The 19,648-nt window shown below is 37.6% G+C and overlaps 1 protein-coding gene across 1 annotated transcript; it reads left to right on the top strand.

The window, feature by feature from the left end:
• Nucleotides 1–913: 913 nt before the first annotated feature.
• Nucleotides 914–17,948, top strand: nfx1 (nuclear transcription factor, X-box binding 1). Its single transcript, XM_084109110.1, has 24 exons — nt 914–1,104; nt 1,632–2,558; nt 3,199–3,360; nt 3,816–3,899; nt 4,058–4,163; nt 4,460–4,531; nt 4,621–4,760; nt 4,862–4,961; nt 7,435–7,652; nt 8,399–8,496; nt 8,580–8,610; nt 9,212–9,294; nt 9,381–9,489; nt 9,619–9,738; nt 11,320–11,399; nt 11,572–11,802; nt 12,214–12,287; nt 12,546–12,644; nt 12,974–13,015; nt 13,878–13,973; nt 14,386–14,452; nt 14,550–14,695; nt 14,863–14,967; nt 17,814–17,948. Exons 1-24 carry the CDS (start codon nt 1,083–1,085, stop codon nt 17,887–17,889), a joined length of 3,288 nt encoding a protein of 1,095 aa, XP_083965236.1. The 5' UTR covers nt 914–1,082; the 3' UTR covers nt 17,890–17,948.
• Nucleotides 17,949–19,648: the final 1,700 nt, after the last annotated feature.

Raw genomic sequence — 19,648 nt, 5'->3', positions numbered from 1 at the left:
CACTGACACATTTTAAGATACATCAGCGCAAGTTGTTTTCAGTTAAAACAGCACAGACATGCATTTTAGTCTGGGACTAGCTTAAGCCTTGTCTGTAAAACCAGGGGTATATCTTCTAAATGCGCATTTTGTCTTCGTTTTGGAGCACACTAGCTTATAGATAACTTTAAGGCTAAAATATTCATACTAAAAGCCAAAAAAAATACATTTTGATTTCATTGGGCCTTTAAAGGCTACATTATATATGGTATGTATTTATAGTAGCCTACATCAAAGTAAATATGTTATGGCCACATAAAGGCATGCAACTGCACACAATGTAACTATGCAAAAATATTTGATAGGCTACAGTAGGTTTCAGCAGGTAACAATGTCATTGTATAAATGCTGTATTCACAAACAGGTTTGTTAAATAGTGAGTCAAATGTTGCTAGTCATGTGATCGCCAATAAGGTATTCTTCATTCTACAAAATATCTTCTTTTGTGTTCATACAGGTTTGGAACAACTTGAGGATGAGTAAATGATGACAGAATTTTTGGGTGAACTATCCCTTTAAGCTACTAATTTTACTGGTGTAGGCCTATTTATCTCAAGTGAGTGCATGATTTTCAGAAAAATACTGAATGCAACCACTGATCTGTATAATTTGATACAGATCAGTAAATGCAACTGTCTCTAATCATATTGAAGCATTAATATTGATTAACATTTTTCTGAAAATGACTTTTTATTTTTGTAATGTAACATAGTACATACAATTAGGAGTGAAAAACATAAATTGTACAAAAAATAACTAAATTCGTTTTACATCTCGCCTGATTTTGAGACGTTAAATATCAAGTGAGTCATCATCATCATCATAGCTGTGACGCTACAGTCACATGTCTCTCTGTCAGCGACCTCTGTCTTCTGATTGGACAAACAGTTTCAGTACAACTAGCACCAACTCAGTCCAGTGTAGTCCCTAATATACCGGTATTCATAAACTGTGTCTCTTTTTTTGTGGGCTTCTCGGTGTAATTATCTCATACTCAGCAGTCCTGAAAAAATCTCGTCTAAACTGTCTTGAGTTCCGGCTGAATGGCTGAAGCCTTCGTTACAGGTACGTTAACGTAAGCGGTTATGGCTAACGTTACTCACAGCTAGCTGTAGTGAAGTGTGTGTGTGTGTGTGTGTGTGTTAACGAATGTGACGGTGAACTCACCCTTTTATCTCAGCAATATTATCTCAGTATTTGATAAAATAAAATAAAGAGATGTTTTGTAACAACTTTACGCGATTTATTTCACACTTCAGAGAATAATATTCAGTCATCGTCACGTCACGTCCATAAGGTCGAAGTGGAAGAAACTTGGTTAAAAAGTGAAAAGCACGAAAGAGTGTCAGTAAATTCATGAATCATATTTCTATCTGGTCGACACTCGACAGACCTTCTAACACTATAGAGAAAAGCAGGTGACGTCTATTCTTTGCCATGTGACGTTACAGCATGTTGCAAAAAAGCTGTGTCAGTATCAGAGTGTACATAATGTCCAGTGCTAACAAAGCATCATGCTATATAGATAATGCTATAGTAATAAAGTCAAAGGGCAGAAAATAATCCTGTCAACCATTTGTCTTCACTTTTAGACACATCAAAGTTGAATCCAGAGTCTGCTGAGTTTATACCGCAAGCTAAAGCCAAGCAGCCGCACTCTAGGAGAAGTTACAGGCAGCTTGACCACAGTCAGGACTGGAGGGCTCAACATGTTAGGCCTCATCATCACTTTAGACAGTTCAGTGCGACTGATCACAGTCAAAATGAGTTTGAAAACCCTGCCAGCAATACATTACCCACTCCTGACCTTGCCATCAGAGGAGGCTTAAGAGGTAGAGGCAGAGGTAGACAAATAGGAGGACGAGTTGATGGTGGGCGCAATAATGATCGTCAGCCTCAGAGTGAGAGATGGACAAAACGTGGAAGTGATAGTGACTGGTCAGGAAGGGGCCGTGGAGCTGGTGGTCCTAAGCGACCCAACACGCCCACTTCTAACAGATCGACAGATGAGGAGAAGAAGGAAAGAACAACCGTGGAAGCAGCAGATGTAAGTAAGTCTTATCAAGACAGCCGACGGAAGAAGCCCAATAAAGTAAGAGCTGAGAGATCGATAAAGGAGCCTTTGCCCAGGGATAGGGAGGAGAACCAAGAAAACCAGGCTGCTGGAGGAGACTCAAAGCCTGCAGCAGTTCATGAACATCCAGAGCCTGAGCAGAGGAACCATAAGGGATGGAGAGGTGGAGACCGCCGCATACAGTCCAGTTCCCAGAGGAAAGGGCCGATGCCTAACCATGGGATTGAGCGTAACTGGAGAGAAAGAGAACCTGTTCAGATCAGAGTAGAGGAGAGGAGAGGTGCAGAAGATGACAGTGAAAGACATGAGTCGTCCAACAGGAACAGAGAGGGTGCGAGAGGGAAACGGGTGCAGAATCCAGTGGCGAGGAGAGGTGGAGGGCATGAGCGAAGAACAGGACCGGTGAAATGCATGGAGCCTCCCAAAAGCAAAGAAACACAGACAGGTGATGTGCTTTAGGTCAGGAAGTTCACACAAATACAATTTCTTGTTTTGTTGTTGCACCTTTACAAATGATTGTCACTTCTCTAGAACCTACAGTAAATGTACACCCTGATTGTAAATACTTGATAATTATGATAATTGGTAATGTATGATAATTAAAGGACAAGTTTGCTGATTTTCAACCAGTTTTGTTTTGTTGCAAAGTCAGTATTAGGCTATATGTAAATTAACAATGTGCACTCCTTCATGTTACCTGTTGTCAGATCTACCCATTTATTTGACACAAAACATGTAATTTTGCATCATCCGTCGGACTTTTGACAGGTCCCAGGCTTTTGTTAATACTAAAAATTGCATTTATGCATTCTGACAGTCAGATGGACGGAGGGGTGGTGGTGCCCAGTGCATTATGGGTGTTGGAAGTTTTCCTACTTTTCTGGCAAAAGGGAATTCAACAGCCATTTTTTCTAGTCATTGAGCACAATAAAAAAAAATGCTTTATTAAAAGCCCATCTGGCCAGCTGTGAATTATCCCTTTAATGATGCACAAATGAGTCTGACAGTTTTTCTGTCTCTCTTAATGACAAGCTTTTTAACATCTTCAACATTGTGTGTGTGTGTGTGTGTGTGTATTTATATAGGTTGTCTAATTGAGCAGCTTACAGAGGAAAAGTATGAGTGTATGGTCTGTTGTGAAGTAATCCGGGTTATGGCTCCGGTTTGGAGTTGTCAGAGCTGTTTCCACGTATTCCACCTTAACTGCATCAAGAAATGGGCTCGATCACCTGCATCTCAAGCTGATGGTACGTTAACCGCCTCTCACCTTGGATAGGGGACATTACCAAATACTGTATATAGTATATAGTCATTAGAAGAGTCCCTCTTCGGACTGCATATGTGCATTGGCAGGATCACCCTGAAATATCCTCTTTTTAATGCTATTTGAGTGTAAGAAGCAACATTTATGAAACGGTTTATGTCAGATTTTATTGTTTATTTCAAATATGTGATTTTGTTGAGAAATTTTGAGATTTCAGTATTTTCCCACTTAAAGTAGATAGGAGTTGGTCCTGCATGCCTGAAATAGCTTCCTGGTGGCATTGCAAGTATGGACTTTAACTTACTATACTGGCAGGCTACTGTATACAGGATTTCTAAAAAAACAAGTGCCAAATACAGTGGGCTAACCCTCAGCAGTGTCTGTTGTACAACAGTAACCATAGTTTAATAACAAATTTAAATGGTTCAATATTTACAGATGGCATTGGCACTGAAGGTTGGCGTTGTCCTGCATGCCAGCATGTGGCACTGAAAGCCCCAAATGTGTATACCTGCTTCTGTGGTAAGATTATTCTGTGTTCTGCACCTCACATGATGTTTTGTCTTAATCTTTCGAAATGTATGAAATGATAATTTGGCTTTATTTTTTTTAATGGATAATGCTGTAAAACTGAAGGTTCTCTAGATTTCTGTTTATTCACCTTTCATTTTAATGAACAGGGAAGGTGACCAATCCTGAGTTTCAGCGCACTGAGATCCCTCATAGCTGTGGAGATATGTGTGGGAAAAAGAGGAGTGGAGCGGAATGCAATCACCCCTGTAACATGTAAGCACAAAACCATATATTAACGATGAACAGTGGACCTTTTTTTGCCTGTGTACATTTGCCAAAATTTCTCTGTGACCACACCATAAGAAACGTGTCTAATGAATTTGAAACCAGCTTAATTAATATACATGCTTTCTTAAGAGTGATTACAACTAGTCATTCAGACAACTCGGTTTCTTTTTAAATTGTTTGCACAGCTGTGATTTTGTCTATATTTATAAGTGTAATATATAATATAATGGGTCAATCCAGTGTTGACATTCTTGCATAAGGCTTTCTCTTGTGCTTTGTAGCTTGTGCCATCCTGGGCCCTGCCCACAATGCCCTGCTTTTATCACCAAATCCTGCATTTGTGGGAGAATGAGGTACTATTAACTATTTATAATTAACTCTGTATGAAATACTTTACCCAGAAATATGGAAGCAAAACAACAGCGTTTTCTTGTGTGTGCAGTAAGCAGGTGCGTTGCAGTCAGGCAGGACCTTTGCTTTGTGAAGACGTCTGTGGGGCTCTTCTGAACTGCTCAGAGCACTCCTGTGCCCAGGTGTGCCACTCAGGGCCATGCCAACCCTGCCGACTTCGTGTCCAGCAAGGTCAGTACAGTAGTCCTTGTCATTTTATTGGTTTCAGAGTCTATACAGTAATCTAATTTTCTACGTGGTAATTCTCCAGCAATGTATTTGTACCCTTTTAGCCTGCTTCTGTGGTGTGGTGTTCAGGGAGGTGGCATGTGGAACTGATCATAAGAATTTTGATGGATCAGGATATTTCTCCTGTTGCAAGCCATGTGGAAAGTATGTTGAACGTAAAATCTCCTCACTTATCAATGTATGACATAGGGGTGGTGTATATGATATGAGTAAAAAATGATAACGATATATATATCGATATAGTTATTATATCGATATATTATATATTTTAAATAAGGTAATGATATAAAAAAAAAAATTGATTCCATTGAAATTTCAGAATTCTTATCACCATTTTTAATATATATATTACGGTGACCGGGAGGGGACATGTTCGGTTCACTTATTTTTGTCATGGCCACAACATATAAACTCGTGGGAACGTGATATTAAGTCGTGGGAACGTCATAATATCTCGTGGGAACGTCATAATATCTCGTGGGAACGTCATATTAAGTCGTGGCCACGAGATCATTTTGTTGAGGTAACGACATCATTATGTCGTGGCCACGCGATGCAAAGTCGTAGCCTCGAGATCATATGTTGAGGGAACAATATATTTTTCTCGTGGTCACGACTTCATATTTTGAGAGAACGACATCTATTTGTCGTGGCCATGAGTTGAGGGAGCCACAGCGGCCAATACTGTAACCGTATAGCATAGACTGGGCTACAGCAGAGATGGATGGAGATGACAGAAGAAATAACATTTTACTTTAAATTAGGAATGTCATAAAAAGATATAGTGCGGTCTTTGGCATTCTTAAATTGGATGGGCTTTTTTGTCGCACTTTTGCACTGGCATGAAGTTGGTTTGACGTTGGACATTCGATATTCGCATATTTAGGGACCGTCTCAAAATTACATGCGACATTGGCATAAACGTTTCTAACTTCAATAGCATTTGAAGACAATGATTTACAGTCATAAAACCAACTGTACATTGTCCACCCAGGTCTCATGTATAATGCACATTGCACACCTTTTAGATTTTTGATATTTATGACAATAAACTGCTAAATCATATGCAAATATTGCTATGTAGGCCTATTTCACTACTGTATGGGATCATACACAAAATATGACAATATTTAAAGCTCAATATCATTTGAAGACAATGACTTACAGTGATAAAACCATCTGTACATTGTTCATCTAGGTGTCAGGTATGATGCACACCTTTTATATTTTTTATATTTATGACAATAAACTGTTAAATCATATGCAGATATTGCTATGTATTGCACTACTGTATGTGATCATATACAGAATATGACCATATTTAAAGCTCAATAGCATTTGAAGACAATGACTTACAGTCATAAAACCAACTGTACATTGTTCATCTAGGTGTCAGGTATGTGACTAGTGAAATACATAGCAATATTTGCATATGATTTAGCAGTTTATTGTCATAAATATCAAAAATCTAAAAGGTGTGCATCATACATGAGACCTGGGTGAACAATGTACAGTTGGTTTTATGACTGTAAGTCATTGTCTTCAAATGCTATTGAAGTTAGAAACGTTTATGCCAATGTCGCATGTAATTTTGAGACGGTCCCTAAATATGCGTGCGACAAAAAAGTCTAAGAATGCGCTTCATGTGTCTTTCACTTATAACGTACCCATGTCTTAATGCCAAAGACCGCACTATATCTTTATATGACATTCCTAATTTAAAGTAAAATGTTATTTCTTCTGTCATCTCCATCTCTGCTGTAGCCCAGTCTATGCTATGGTACGGTTACAGTATTGGCCGCTGTGGCTCCCTCAACTCGTGGCCAAAATATGAAGTCGTGGCCACGAGAAAAATATAACGTTCCCTCAACATATGATCTCGAGGCTACGACTTTGCATCGCGTGGCCACGACATGATGTCGTTACCTCAACAAAATGATCTCGTGGCCACGACTTAATATGACGTTCCCACGAGATATTATGACGTTCCCACAACTTAATATCACGTTGCCACGAGTTTATATGTTGTGGCCACGACAAAAATAAGTGAACCGAACATGTCCCCTCCCGGTCACCGTAATATATATATAAAAACTAATACTAGCCCCTAAAAAACTCTCAAGCTCCCTGAAGACTGAAAACTGTGAGAAACCAAACTACAATAGAACACAAATGAAATAGAAAACTACCTGAAAAACTTCAAGCACTAGAAATACTACTTAAAATGTATTAAGTAATCAAATGTATAAAAAAAACTATGCATAGTTTTTACTTTGTAAATTAAACAAAGCACAGCACAGCATCGTCACATGAGCGTAACCGCGATAGAGACGATAGTCCAAAATCTCTATCGACAAATTTCTACCGGTCAATCGTATCTACCGTTATAAATCGCCCACCCCCAGTGTGACATTAAATTATTTTACAACATTACTCTATGCAGAGCCTTGATATCAAACTTGCCTTGTGTTTTAGACTTTTTTTAAAATAATATGTTCATTACTTAATTTTGACCTTTGACCTTTTGGTTATTTTCTAAAGACATTTGTATTCATTAATTTTGCATGCATTTTCAGTAAATGTTTAAGAGCTCTCATCTCCTATTCTGTTGCTTTAGGATGCTAGACTGCCAGTCTCATCGCTGTCAGCAGCCATGCCACCCTGGGCAGTGCCAGCCGTGTGCACTCAGCCCCAAAGTGGTACTCAGTTGTTCGTGTGGACAGACTCCACTCTCTAAGCTTCTAGAGCTTGGCTACCCTGAGAGAAAGACCTGTACTGACCCCATCGCCTCCTGTGGCAAGACCTGCAACAAGCCTCTGCCATGCGGAGATGATGGTATGGGCCAGGTTTTTTTATTATTTATTTTTTACATACATCGAACTGAAATATAAGTTAGTTGTTAAAATTATTCTTCTGATCTCAGTTAAAGTCACTATGAAATAAAAATTGACAGATCGTATTTTTTATGGAATATTGCAATGTTTAATATAAATGATCTATGCATGTCATGATTTTTTTTTAATTAATGTGCCCTCGTAATCTTTAATCAAAAACATGAACTTCCCCTACCCCTCACAAAAACGTCTCTTCTCTGATATGGGACCAATACTTCCTCCCCTCCTGCAACCTGTCACTCACATGAGATCGATGCAATTAGCAAATGACAATGATCAAATCAATTCCGATGGACAAAATCAAGTTCTGCCCTACATTTTTTTTTTTTCTCATTCCAAAAGCCGTTTCACTTGGATATACGTCACAATAGGAAAGAAAAGGTTTTGAGAAACCTGTTTGGAAAGAGCTAGCAGAGTATTCTTGAGTCACACACACATTTATATAGTTTATGATTTAGTTATAAGTGAACAAAGTCTACATTTTATTGTCATCTTGTTACTATATAGTGGTAGAATATTAAATATTTACATTTTTGCTCATTTCAAACCCAAGGAAAGAGCGTGTCTACAGTTGGGAGTAAATATTTGACATTTTAATTGTCTTACAAAAGCATGAAATGTAACATTTTCAAAACAAAACTGTTCAAAATGTTTATTTCTTTTGCACTTGTGTCTGATCTGCTGTAGATTATATCCACTTGTGTGAAAAGCTCTGCCATGAGGACAGCTGTGGGCCCTGCTCTTTGACATCTTCTATTAAATGCAGATGTGGCAGTAATAGCAAGGTTGGAATGCTATTGTACAGCTGCACAGAAGTCAGAGAATTTCTGAAAACTGCAAATGCTCATACTCTGTTTTTTCTTTATAGGAAGTTCCTTGTGCAGCGATTCAGACTGAAGGTAAGGCTTTGGGTGATTGTGATAACAGGGCGGTTATTTATGTAACTAACACTTTATTTAACAGATTATGGGCCAGATTTTCTAAACAGGACAAATTAGCATGAAAGCACAATTCCAAAAAAGCGCAGGTGGTAGTGGAAAGTTCTGCGTGTGATCTACTGACGACGCGCAAATTAAAGAACAAAGACACAGTCGGATCATTTCCATAATGTCCAACGCAATCTACCAAGAGCAGCGCAAATAAGCGTCTGGTTTAAGACATGCTTTTTTGGGTGGTAAATAATGGCACAAATACCAGTAAATTGACTAGTGCAAACCTTAGTAAAACACCATGCGTGATTCATTTAAATACTCACCTCCCATAAATTTTCCATCTGAAAGGGAAACTCCTACAAATGCATATGCAATAAGGTCAGCCACAAAAATAACTGTCCATGCCTTTTCAGCTCTAATTTTTCACGGTGGGTTGTTAGTAAATCCTGACTGTAGTTTTTTTTAACGCCAGAAGAGGGTTTGCACTGGTGCAAGCTGTTAGTAAATCTGGACCTATATGTACTATTCCAGAGTAGCAAATGTAATGCTATTGTACTGTCCTCTATAGAGGACATGGTGTTTACCTGTGAGAAACGCTGCATCAAGAAGCGCTCTTGCGGCAGGCACAAGTGTGGAGAGTTGTGTTGTGTGGTGAGTCTTTTATATTTTCATGAAAGTTTTATCTGGGTGCAATAAGAAGAAGACAGGTTTAAGTAAACATTCTCTGTCTTTATCAGGATATGGAGCATAAGTGCTCAATGATTTGTGGCTACAAGCTCAATTGCGGTCTACACCGATGTCAGGACCTTTGTCACCGTGGAAACTGCCAGCCTTGTTGGCAAACCAGTAAGCTTTACCACCAGGGTGACACCTGTGTATTGAATCTCATTTCGCTAAAGAGCCTAGCCTTCAAGAACATCTTGATGTATGTCCATTCCTTTTCTTCATATCAGCCTTGTGTGTGTTTATTCTAAGGCTTTGACGAGTTGGCATGCTTCTGTGGGGAGACTGTGCTCTTCCCGCCCATCCCTTGTGGAACCAGACCTCCTGAATGTAAAAACTTGTGTACCCGGAGTCATGATTGTGATCACCCAGGTACTCCTGCCTGCTCAGAAAATCACAGATATACTCAGTAACAGATATATGTGAAGATAGATTTATACACAAATACTGTATATTGATGATTTTGAAAGTTGTCAGTCTGTACGTTCCCACCCATAACATTTTTCAGTTCAGATACAATTGCAAACATTGAAACATACTAACGTAAATGATGAACTGAATCGTAAACTTGAATTACGTTGCATAAGGATGCATTTATTTGTTTAAAAATACTTCCTGATATATTTGTAATAATTTTAAAAATTAAAGCTGCAGTCCGTAACTTTTTTGGGTTAAAAATGATCCGAAATACATTTTTGAGCAAGTACACAACCAGCCAGTGTTCAAAACTATCAGCTTGCCTTAGCTCGATTCAAACCGGTAAGCTCGTAATGATGTTTTTAATTCCAGTGGTTCTGGTGGATTTCCTCGGTAAATTCGAGCATGTCTTGCGTCATTACGTCACATCTGTACACATAAAGAAGATGTCTCAGCTAGTAGGCTATGTTGCGTCTGAGGATGTTGGAGGTGGAGATTTATAGCTTTTTCTCACAGCACTTGATATAATTAAACTTATCAATTTAATGGCGGATCCAGAAAGGTTCAAATGACAATCACCAGTGACAACTGGAGATTCACCCGTTGTAAAATGCAAAAGACTTTGTTCGGACTTCGGAGTGGCTACAGGAAAAAAAGAGACTGCAACCGGGCCCATGCGAAAACAAGGATAAATATCAGAAGGGCATTAAATGTCGTCACGCAGTGCTGATGTTGTTAACATTAACAATTTGAGAACAAAGTATAATTTGCACGGATTGACGTGATATGATAAGCGATCGTTAGATTTAATCAGCATGATTTACTGCAATGCTTTTTTTAACTTAGTTGGTCAGAACAAAAGTGGATGTTACTTACTTGTTCAGATGACATCTTATGTTGGTCATACTTCCAAAAAGTAGAATCTGTGATTGCGAATGCCAGTATCCACACCGGCGCGGTGACTGACAGCTGCACATTCTCCTCAAAACATTGGATTCATCCGCACTGTGCCGTGCCGAGGCACAACCCACATAAAGTTGATAATTCCGCGAATAACTGCAACTGCAGATTTCGAACAAAGACAAAAAGAGGAAAAACTACGGACTGCATCTTTAAAATAACCGTTTTCTATTTTAATATACTTAAAAATGCTATTTATTCCTGTGATGGTAAAGCTGAATTTTCAGCATCATTGCTCCAGTCTTCAGTGTCACATGGTCCTTCAGAAATCAATATGCTGATTTGCTGCTCAAGAAACATTTCTTATTATTATCAATGTTGAAAACAGTTGTGCTGCTTAATAATTTTGTGGAAACCATGATATATTTTGTCAGGATTCTTTGATGAATAGAAAGTTGAAGAGCAGCATTTATTTGAGATATTTTGTAGCAATGTAAAAGTCTTTACTTTCGATCAGCTTAATGTTCCCTTGCATAATGAAAGTATTATTTTCTTACTTACCCTAAACCTTTGAAAAGTAATATGAATTGTAAAGGTTGTGCAGCTAATGGTTTTGTTTATATGCTTTTCTCATAGTGTTCCATTCATGCCATAGTGATGAGAGATGTCCTCCCTGTACCTACCTCACTAAGAAGTGGTGCATGGGTAATCATGAGGTAAAAATATGGTTTAAAACAAGCCAGTCTTCTTCTTTTTTTTTTTTACATTTTAAGCTTAGCATTTGAAAAGTGGGTAGTTTTAAATGCAATACATTTCCTATCAAATCCAATTTAGCCAATTTATTCAAGAAAAGTTCCAAATCATCAGCATTTTCACATTTCTCCCTAGCAAAGGAGTAATATCCCATGCCACCTACAGGACATCTCATGTGGTTTAGTGTGTGAGAAGCTCTTACCTTGTACTTCTCATCGGTGTAAGAGGATATGCCACCGCGGGGAATGCCAGGCAGAGGGAGAGTGTAAGCAGCCATGCACTCAGCCTAAACCTGGCTGTGGGCACCCCTGTGCTGCTCCCTGCCATCCAGGAATCCCCTGTCCTCCCAATATCTGCAGTGCCAAGGTACAGCCTTTCCCTCTTCCTAAATCTACTCAGTTTGTTATTGATGGAACATGCAGTTATTGCTCAAAGCGGTCCTTTGTTTCCTCCGCTGTAGCCTGATCTGATTCCCTGATTCCTCAGCTGCAGGGTTCTTGTTGTCTGGCACATGCTCACCAGACAAACGTTATAGACTAAAGTATTGGGATGAAGCAGTCAATTATGGTTTTAATATCTTTAACATCTATTATAGTTGTTTATAACTATATTTTTCAAGTGTGGAAAACCGATCAGAAGAAGTATTGCTCCTCAGCTATAAACAATTTTTTCGTAAACGCTTTCATTTTCTGTACACAATTATTCTTTACCCCCAAAAAAATCAAAATGGTGACCCTTATGTTATACTCACACTTATTTCCTATTTTCAATCTCTAGGTGGCACTGCAGTGTGACTGTGGCCGCAAGAAAGAGACCGTCCCTTGTGCTGATGCAGCCAGTTCCTACCAAAGGTTAAAACATGTCAAGCTATTAAAGCCTTCATAGACATTTAGTGTAATTTAGTATAGTAGTGATTAATTTGGCTAAATCACCAGCAGTTTCTTTTCTTTCTTATCCCCCCCCCCGCTAAACACTAATTGTGTGCAGTCACAGCAAGCTGATACATATAAAATGAATGATATACATTTGCAAATAAGACTGCTGCTAGCAATGTCAAACATTCTTGTTGATCAGAGGTCAAACACAATTTTCCTCTCTGTATTCTGCAGATATGCAGCTATTGCTGTGGCCAGTAAGCTGTCAGATATGCAGCTGGGAGAGTCTGTTGATATTGGACAGCTCACAAAGAAGGAGCAGAAAAAGGCCAGGTATACTCGCAAACTAAAGCTTGCTAGACTGCTTGTTTTTATTAGTTGTCCAGAAGAGTAGTCTGTGGGTCAGTGTTTACCTTATGTGAATGACAGCATTAGTGATCTTTGCTGTTTCTGACAAGTTCAAAGTTGAAGGAGAGCAGGGAACTTGACACTGACCAAGCACAAAATGCAAGTAAAAACAGTTTTTGGTGATACATTTCCAGTGGCTGGTAATACTGTACGGAACTCCATTTTAATAACTTTTACCTCAGAAGTTTGAAGTATGCTTTGTAATATGCTACAGTTGTGGAGTAACCTTTTTATTTGGACGTTCTCTTATTCAGATTGGAGTGTGATCAAGAGTGCGCTACACTGGAGAGGAACAGGTGAACTCAAGATGAAAAAGGCTTATTTAGGGTGTGTTCACACTTGGCATGTTTGGTTAGATTAAAACAAACCCTGGTGTAATGCTCTGTTATTGCGAATATATGAACACAACATGGACCAAAGACATGTAAACGAACCAAAAACTGGACATGATGTCACAAGATGCGACCCTAAAAAGAATAGAATGCTCAGGAATACCTGTTTTTTCTCATCATTGTTGCCCATCAAAGTTCGGCACAGGCATCAGTGCCCGGTTGCATAAAGCACCTCAAGTGTTTTCCTCAAGTATGAGACTTAAGGTGTGATTTCCCCTTAACGAAGGGAATGACTTCAGGGTGTTGCATATAATCCCTTAAACAGCGCGCACACTTAATTTGATCAGTGTTTATGAATAAATGCCTGAATTACAATTCATTTATCATTTAAAGTGGCCGATCTTGTTTTGTTAGAAGACTTTGATTGAACCTGCTTTCACAGTGTTTAATTAAGGTGAAGTTTTCCAAACCTTATGTTGTACTTCAAATGACAGTTATGGGGCTTTAAATGTAGGACCATAAAATGTTTGTTCAATTATTGCATTCGGTCCGAATGAAATGATAACGTGTTCCTGTCAGTTAATGTGTGAAGTTGTGAATATATCCCTATGCCTTTGTTCGGTGTTAAAATGCCAATGTGAACGCTAAGTAGACCAGGACTAAAGGTTTTGTTTTTTGTTTTGTTTTTTTTGGTCCGGACCAAGCGAACTGAACTACAAGTGTGAACACAACCTTACACATCATTTCCCTCTATCTGTGCCTGTATATATTACTAGATGTGTCTATGTGGGTGTGCTGGTTTTGATGTTTTCTGTTTTGCCTCTAGACGGCTGGCTGAGGCCCTGCAGATTGATCACACAGTGGATCCCTTCAACAAGTCAACATCTTCCAAATTTACTGACTCCCTCAAAGAGGATGCAAGGTGGTTCAAATTTAAAAATAGTGCAAGAATGCATCAACAGAATAAATCTATGGCATGGCAGTATGAGACATCATGATGAAGACACCAACCATTTTACTGAAATACTTCTGTTGCATTCTTGAAAGCAGTCTTGCGGTTTTATTCACCACACTTAATAAGTTCTATTACTTGCCAATCGCTTCAAAAGGATCCATGCTCCGAACATAGAAATTGGGATCATATCCTTCTTTTAAAATGAACAAATTCTTATTCTTTAATTAATGTCTCATGGCTCAACAGCAGTAGTAACTGTGCAGTAAAGCATTGGCAAGTGTTTGAAGTGTAGAATATACACACAAATGTTAAATGTTTAGTCTACTACAGAGCCAAGAGAAGGCCTTATCACTCACACTTAGGATTTTTTTTAATACAGGAAAGATTTCAAGTTCGTCAGTGAAGTTGAGGAAGAGATTAAAAATTTAGTTGAATTGGCTAATAAGGTAAGATGTAGACTAATGATCACACCATAAATAGTTCTTTTAAAATCGACTATTCAAACATCATTTTTCAGAGCTCTGTAATTGTGTTTTTCCTCAGGGTAAACCATCTAAAAGGAGTCATTGTTTCCCACCTATGAAGCGTGAACACCGGAGAATCATCCATGAGCTAGCTGAGGCATATGGTGTGGAAAGTGTCAGCTATGACAGCGAACCCAAGCGTAATGTAGTGGTCACTGCTATCAGGTCAGCAAAAACTGTAACATTTTAGATTAGGCTTTCAACTGTAATATTAAAAACTATTCTTTTGGTAAGCATAAAAGCAAACACAAGTAAACTTTGAGGATGACATATGCTCTGTCAGTAGCACTGGGTACTCTTGAACATGATTGTTCTATATGTTGTGTTTTCAGGGGGAAATCAGCATGTCCTAACACTACTCTGGCTGCTTTGATTGAAAGGGAAACTGTTTCCAGAGCCCCTCCTCCCATTGCCCACATCAAACAACACAACAGCAAGTACGTACACACACACTTCTGTTTTAATTTTTATTGTTTTTGAAAGAGGTCTCTTATTTTATGTATCAATTTAAAATAAGAGTTTTCTATTTGAATATATTTTAAAAGTATAACTTATTCCTGTGATGCAACGTAAATGATCCTTAGTAAATCATTCTAATATGCTGATTTGCTGCTCAAGAAACATGTCTTATTATTAGCAATGTTGAAAACAGTTATGCTGCCTAATATTTTTGTGGAAATGTGATCTTTTTTTTCAGAATCTATGATGAATAGAAGGTTCCAAACAAGAAAATTTATTTTAAATAGAAATTGTTTGTAACATTATAAATGTCTTTACTGATCCATGTTATGCGTTAGGGCTGCACGATATGTCATTTTAGCATCGATATCGCGATGTGCACATTCGTGATAGTCACATGGCAGGATGTGCGATGTCAAGTATAGGGATCATAATTGATTGTTTCCGGTTCGGAACACATGTGATTCGGGGATTAATTGCAAATTTTAACCATCATAGAGTGAAAGTTTATCACTTGCATATGTTTTTAAGTCCTGTCAGTTTAAACATCAAGCGCAAGAAGACTGGAACTTGTGCGCTGTTTTCTGTGCGCGCACACAGAGCCGCGCAGACACCACAGTCTCTTTCTCTGATTTTGAACGGACATGTGCACACAAAATTAAGTCAAAATGTCTGTTTCCGCAAATATCTACGTAAACACCGTAGATTGTGTTGTAGGCTTGGGTATCGAGTATCGAGTATCGATTGGAACCGGGACTAGCTTTGCGATTTTCCCGGAATCGTTCAAAAGTTTAAATTTCGATTCCTAGTTTCGATTCCCAGTCTGCCGACCGGAAGAAGACACCGCTGTTAGGGGCTGTTTACACCTGGTCACTTCATGCGTTTTCTCAGATTGGATAGCTATCTGATTAATCAAAACGATTCCATTTACACCTGGTCACATAAATGTGTTTTTGCGAAACGGATTTAAATCCGATCTTCAATTCCCGCGCTATATGCAGATTGTGCACGTCACTGAAAGCAACAGATATGAGCTGCATTTTATTGATCATCAGCTAATTTCAAAATCAAAGACCGCAATAAGAGAGTGACAACAGCCCTGGTAAGATCATTTCTTTCTTTACTTTTAATGATGATGATTATGTGTTAAGCGTCTGCGACTTACTTTCACTTTACTTTGCGATAGTTTGCACGTTGGCTTAATGAACAGATGCTCAGCTTCTCATCTGCGGTGACGCGCGTGTTCCAGTATCGTCGTATCTGGCTATTACATTACATAGCCTATAACACGCTCTCACACGTTTATTTATTTATTTTTTTTTGCATTTTTGGGAGGAGGACAATTTACATATGTGGTTTCAACAACCAGATGCATTTACACTTGTCCAGTTTCGTCTGGAATGCGGCCCAGGCCACCTGAAGTGGTTTGAGCGATCGGATTCATTTTACTCACGTTCCCCTATTAACTCACAGTGCCTCATAAAATGTATTCAGAGCAAACAACCCTGACGTTAAACTTTAAAAACGTACTTATATGATGTTTTCTTATTCTTCGGTATCTTGCAAGTTACAACCATATTCTCTCGTCCTCTGCTCGTTCGTTTGAAAACTGCGCGCGATGCCGGCGAACGTAAAATAAATAAATAAATAAATGATGAAAACACATTTACACATGAGTGTAAACAACCTTATTTAGCCTATTTTACCTGATAGCCCATTTAGGTCAGACTATTTCCTTCAGAAAGACCGTTGGTTAGCTAGCTCATTTAAAATATCCTAAAAAAATTGTTTAAAATAGATTTGATATTTATATTGTACTGTAGTTGAAAACAGCCCTGTGAGAAATTCATAGTAAAGTTCATAAAAAGTAAAAAATTCATAGAATTAAAATTGATCTAAACTTTTTTGACCCTACCTCTTAAAAGAATCGGAATCGAGAATCGTTAAGAACCGGAATCGAAACAAGGAATTGGAATCGGAATCGGAATCGTTCAAATTCAAACGATACCCAACCCTAGTTGTAAACAATATGCTTATCTATATATTGGATCCATGCATTCGTCTTAAAGTGACAGCAGCCTAATATACCCGCAGCTGTTTGTCACCACCAATGTTAATCAAACAACAAAAGAGAAAACCACTTTTGTAGCTTTAACAAAGATAAACTGTATTAATTAATTAAATTTAATTTATACAGTGAAAACTATACAGTGGTAATTTGCATTTGATTATTCAGTGTCTGTACCTGAATACAGTTAGATTTACCTGAAAAACATAAAGCACTATACTTCTTCTATACTTTTTCTATTGTATCTTTGCTTGAAATTTGTTTATTATTTTCTGTGCAGATGCTCTCTCCTACAAAATTATCCCAGTCATTCTAGAATGATTAATTCTTTACAAATAGAGCTATTCAAATCATCTGGTGAAATTGTTTGAAAAATCGCTGAAAAACAAACTATCATAATGTCAGTTTTCCGATATCGTGCAGCCCTATTATGCATCGTTGTTGATTAAAAGTATGACACAAATCTTATTTACCCCATACATTTGAACGGTAGTGTATATGATTAATCTATAAGACCCTATCGTAAATTATCAGTTTGATTATATATATGAGCTGTTGATACTGTTATGATGTGGACTGTTTAAAGTCCTCTGGTAAATCCACACTCTCTTGCCATTCATAGTAAATAATACTTATTGGTAATGCCTGGACAGATGTTTTTTCCCATTCATTTTGTTTATCAATGTAATATGAATGGTTTTGTTGAGTGTAAAGTGTATCATAACTAATAAAGTTATTTATTCACATTTGTTTCAGAGCTGACAATAGTAACGCTTGGATGAAACCATCTAAAGAGGAGCCCACAATTGATTATTTTGATGTGCAGGATTGATATGGAATTTTGAATAGTCACTGTAATAACAATCACAAAATAAAACTGTCCAAAGTCCATAGACTTCTTTTCACTATAGTGTCGCAGTTCTGAACACAAAGAAAATGAGAATCTACAGCTGTGATTTATGGACATGTTTGTTATGTTTACCAAAGAGCAAACATATTGGAGTTGAAATTAATATGGTTTCTGTGCACAAGTTAAAAACAAATAAAAATACTGGATGTATTTGCATTTTTGGGGGTGACGCATTACAAGTAATGTGAGATATGTAATCAGATTACTTTTTTCAAGTAACTAATAAAGTAATGCATTACTTTAATATATATATATTAATATATATATATATATTTTATATATATATATATATTTTATATAATTTTTTTGTTGCAGTTTGCGTAATATTCTGAAGTTGCATTTCACTGTTTTTATTCATTTTGAGGAATACTGAATCTGTTTTTGTGCAAGTGAGATGAGTAAATGCTTTCTCACTTTTAGTCTAGAACTACAATAACCATCATGATCAGTGTACATATTTAGTTTATATATATAATTTTTTTTTCTCAAAATGAATAAAAACAGTGAAATGCTAATTCAGAATAATACGCGAACTGCAATAATTGTTAAATAATACAAATAAACTTGTATTTAATCTCACTTTATTAGCCAGTGTCTTTGAAGATCTGATTCACTCAAACTAATAGGCAAAAATTACATTAGATAAATATCACATTTGTGTTTCTTTTTTTTCTTCTTTTTTTTTTATTGCTTAAGTAAGAGTGTTGTTGTGTAGTCTTTCTTCTTCTATGTCCTATTCTTCTGTGGTCCAGAATGGCAGCACAGAAATGTTTGTTTGAACTGCTCTCTTTACTGTACAGACATGAATTTGCATTTCCTTCAGCCCGAAGCTTATTCATTTCTCTTTTGATGTGAAAGGGCCTTTACATTTGCCATTTGTTGTTATAAAACAAACAAGCTAACCTAGCCCAGATGAGAAAAAGTAAAGGTAATGTAATGCATTACTTTTCATAAAAAGTAACTAAGTGAAGCAATTAGTTACTTTTTTAGGGAACACAATATTGTAATGCATTACTTTGAAAAAGTAACTGTGCCCAACACTGCATCTGTATTTTGAGACTATAGACTTTGACATCTGTCAGGAGTGATTAAGAGTGAATGTTAATGAAGCAAAGTTGGACATCAGCATCAGGAAGATTGCTGGTAGGAATCTCATTTTACCGTACCTTGTTAAAGAAGGTGAAAATAACTGCATCCCAGCCTCAATAAATACTTATGAAAGCACACATTTCTGTAGTTCATGTGACTTAAGTGTAAAATTGTGCACAACAGTGGCTCAAACTTGTCCATATTCTGCTTTCCAGGCTTTGGGATTATGTGGTTTAGTTTTGCTTTATCCAAACATGAATGATTTTGTGATGTTCCATCATAATTTAGTGACCCTGACACAACGTCTACTTGTTTCAAGAAACATCTTTCAGGTTTATGGAAAGTTTCTCCCGAGGATGATATTTACATTAGTAAGGTGCTGGAAGATTGTTGGTAAGACCCTCATTGTTAATTGAATGTCTAGTGAGACACAATTAGAAAATGAAGGGCCTCTGCTGCTGGACCCTTGTATTGCAAGATGCCTGATTGAATGGACATGGAAAAAAAAAATAGAATCTTAAACATTTAAATCAGTGAAAATAAAAACCTGTTACCTGTGACCAGTTTTGGTCACCACTGAATAATCTGAATG

Source organism: Abramis brama, assembly GCF_963993115.1.
Source record: "Abramis brama genome assembly, chromosome: 3".
Taxonomy (NCBI): Eukaryota; Metazoa; Chordata; class Actinopteri; order Cypriniformes; family Leuciscidae; genus Abramis; species Abramis brama.
Note: the sequence above shows the minus strand (reverse complement) of the source record. Positions and strands in the feature narration are given on the sequence as shown.